The following is a 3,695-nucleotide window of genomic DNA, read 5'->3' as shown; positions in this document are numbered from 1 at the left end:
TGTAAACATTTTTAACTCTGTTATGTCAACACAATATTTTCTGTAAATAATATTTATTGATTCACATGGATGCTTAAAAATAAAAACTATTCCCATTTTTTCTTGAATATTGTTCATATACTTTTAATCAATGAGGATAAATCAGTGGACTATATTTTGGAATTGTAATGTCTACATATAATTTTCTAAATTTCTAAATTTCCTGATCTATCTTAGGTAATGATTAAGAAATAAAAGCTAATCAATGCTCAGTTTGGAAATCTAAAATTTTGTATTTTCTATCTAAAAATGAATTCATATAAATGAATTATATGACTTTCCCTTGTGATTCACCCAAAGCTTCTTTGCCAAAGCAGGCACTCTGACAGATACAGAAATAATTCTGTTCCTCGCCTCTTTCAATACCTGATTTTGTACCTGTGATATTTTCATAAAGTAATGATCAGAAGAAAGTAATCTCCAAACATTCATTTTCTAACTATATTAAATTTCATAATATGTAAAGATATTTACATATCTACTGCAAGGAAAATAATCTTCCATAACTAGATTGTCCAGCTTTCTTTATTGAAAGGTGACATTTTTTTGAAGAGCTTTTTAGGTATTTCTCCAGGTATGAATATTTAAACTGTCTTGTGATTACATTCCACTTACGACTTTATTTTACAACAGGAGATTACAGGAAGACAAATAACATTTCTCTCCTTTGTTCCGTTTTTTTCACTTCTCCCTAGATCCTTTATGCTTCTGGGAAGGTCTACATGGTTTTTTTTATTATAATAAGTTTTTGGTTTGCCTTTTATATGGCAAGTTTGTTCTTGGGCATTCTTGCTGTGTCCTATGAAGAAGAGAAGCAGGCAGCCACTGAAAAATCTCAGAAGATTGAATCGAAATTTCAGGATACTTTAAAAGAACTTCAAGAAGGGAACGGAGCAGCTGAGGTACACATTTGTAAAAATGCTTCTTAGAATGACAGAGTTTGAGTTATCTTCTCATAGTCTCAGATCATATTGCCTTCTACTAGATGCTCAGTATCTGTGTGTGGTAAACAATAAGAAGATCAAAAGTGATTTTGATAATAGGGCTCACTTTTGCTACATAACATTTATTCCTGAGTGCGCTGTGGTAAGAATGGCCAACATATTTAAAGATTTCTTTAATACATATATTTTTTTTGTTCCAAAATGTGTATTACTACTTCTGTTAAACAATATATATATAAACTAGATAGTGGGTTGTTGGAAAAGTCATGACNCTGCCTGAATTCAAGTTTCTTTCTATCTGTCTTGGGTTTCATGCCTCAAATTCATGCCTCAAAGATTCCTTCTTTGAGCTTTTCCCCAAGCCCTCTTTTCAGAGTTAGGCATATCCCATACCAGAATTCCATGGAACCCTATAATTGCCTCTGATAGTGGTTATTTTAATTGTGTGTTCAATTCTTCTTTCCACTAAGAGATATACTACCTAAGAAAATGTATTTTGTGTTATTTTAATTTTTGTGTTCTTAGCATCTACTACGTAGAAATGCTTAATGAAGTTTTAATAAATAAAAAATATAAGTAAATATTTATGGATTGTCACTTTATATAATAGCAAATGTCTTGCCTTTTTTACAGCCCTCAAAGTATGTTAGCTAATTTTGTTGTTAGTATTGACTTAAAGGAAATTCTTACCCAATACCACTGAAATGAGAAATCAGTCTGAGGATGCCCTGGTGTTGGATTCCATATAGTACCTTCATCATTATCACATTCTGAGTTTTATTGACTAGCGTAGATGAGGTTTTCTTTGATTTGGACTGGATTTGTATTCTGAGCATTGCCCTAAACTGAACTGACTATGGTAGGAAAATTCAGTGATTATTCCCAAAGAGAACAGCTCATGCTTCAGAGAATATTATTCTCCATTCATTCAACAAATAAGTACTTTGTCCATGTACTCTTTGATATGCCATGGGTACAAAAATGAACAAAACAAAGTGTCGATGTTCATGGAATGGAGTTATATTTAACAATAGTTAATGTTTATTGCATATTTGCCATGGGCTAAGATCTTTGCATGCATAGTTTCATTTGATTTTCCTAACAAAACTATTAGACGGGCTATAATTAGCCCCAATTTCATACTAAAATTTTATAGAACTAGAATTTATACACTTTTTCATCCTAATAAGATTGTATTATTTTATCCTCCACCAACTTCATATAGTGAAGAGAGCAAAAGTTTTGGATTTAGGCATCCCTCATAATTGTAACATCTTTGGCAAGTCATTTTGTCTATCAAATTTTCNTAGCCAGCTGGTTAAATGCATTTTCCTGAACTCTAATTTTGAAAGGGAGTCTCCTCTTTCTATGCTGGGTTTTGTTTCTTTCAAGGCCGTGAAGTAGTGGATTGCCAAAGGTCTTTGGCCTGTACACCGGAAGCTAGGCCAGCCTCCTAGATTAAAAAGGCCATACTATATCCTCATTCCTTCTCACCATAGAGAAGAACAGTCATCTTCTGTACAGAGTTAAATTGATTTCAGATAAGTTGGTCACTCAAAATCAGATATAAAACATCATTTCTTTCCTATTTCTCAGAAACACAAAACTTTTATTATTTGGAAGGAGAAAGTTATGCTCTCCTTTGTGGCAACAGAACAGATGCCAGGTAAGTGATGTTGAATGTTTTCTTCTATCAAGCCATTATCAACAATCAATAGTATTTATTGAATAATTTTGCTTTTACCAATGGGTCCCATTTGATTACATTACCTCATTTTATCATCAAAACCATGCTGAGAATTGCACAGTATGGAATATTATTAATCGAATTTCATAAAAAGAATAGAAAATAAACAATCGGCAGACTAGCTAAATGATTTATTTGAGACCAAGAAGTTATTAAATTGCAGAGCTGGGACCTAAACAAGGATCCAATTTTTTGTTTGAGTGTGTCCTAGAGCTAGTGGAAATTATCAAAAAAGGTAACATATTTTCTTTGTCCAGAAGCCTATGAAGAAGATAAATATTAAAGATATGCTCTTATTTCACTTATTTTATGGCTTGTATATATTTTATGACTATAATTTACGTTAACAAAAATGTATTGTTCTTAAAAACAATATTCATAAGCAATTCTTCAGTGAGATGACAAAACTCTCATGTCTTCCTATCCTATGATTTCATATGAGGAATAAAGAAAGTAGGAATACAGTGCTGCTCGTCAGTGCTATGACTCACACAATTTTTTATGATACTTTCCTCAGCTGGGATGACTGTAGGCTCATCTGTAGGCTCAACTCTCTTAGGCTCTGGGGCCCAAATTGACAAAAGGCACATGGTGGGGAAAGAAGTATAAGTTATGCGGTTTAGTTATCAATTGATTTAGATATTTTCTCACTTGCTAAAAGAGTTGAGCTTCTTTTCTACTATCAAGTCCAAATTGTGAACCCATCCCATTGTATTTTTCCTATACCACTCCAGCTAACCATTCTTATGGACATTCCAAACTCATATTAAAGATATCTGGTCATGGATAGTCAGAATCATAATGATATATTTTAAGGCCAGAAGAGAAAGTCATGCAGTGTTTCACCTGTAGCCATCATACTTTGCTGCATGGTAAACTATCCCAAAAGTCAGCACCTTAAGAACAAAAATTCATTTGTTCAGGTTATATGGGTCAGCAATTTAGGAAGCCTCAATGCACAATTA

The 3,695-nt window shown here is 32.8% G+C and overlaps 1 protein-coding gene across 1 annotated transcript in view; it reads left to right on the top strand.

The window, feature by feature from the left end:
- Positions 1-730: 730 nt before the first annotated feature.
- LOC109390296 (sodium channel protein type 7 subunit alpha-like) overlaps positions 731-3,695 on the top strand; it is a gene marked incomplete at its 3' end in the record, with an annotated part of 16,847 nt that continues 13,882 nt past the window's right edge. Inside the window, exon 1 of the mRNA XM_019656603.1 lies at positions 731-941. Within this exon, the coding sequence (XP_019512148.1) occupies positions 762-941 (180 nt within the window). The remainder of the gene's footprint in view (positions 942-3,695) is intronic.

This window comes from Hipposideros armiger, unplaced genomic scaffold (genome assembly GCF_001890085.2).
Source record: "Hipposideros armiger isolate ML-2016 unplaced genomic scaffold, ASM189008v1 scaffold_263, whole genome shotgun sequence".
Classification (NCBI taxonomy): Eukaryota; Metazoa; Chordata; class Mammalia; order Chiroptera; family Hipposideridae; genus Hipposideros; species Hipposideros armiger.
Note: the sequence above shows the minus strand (reverse complement) of the source record. Positions and strands in the feature narration are given on the sequence as shown.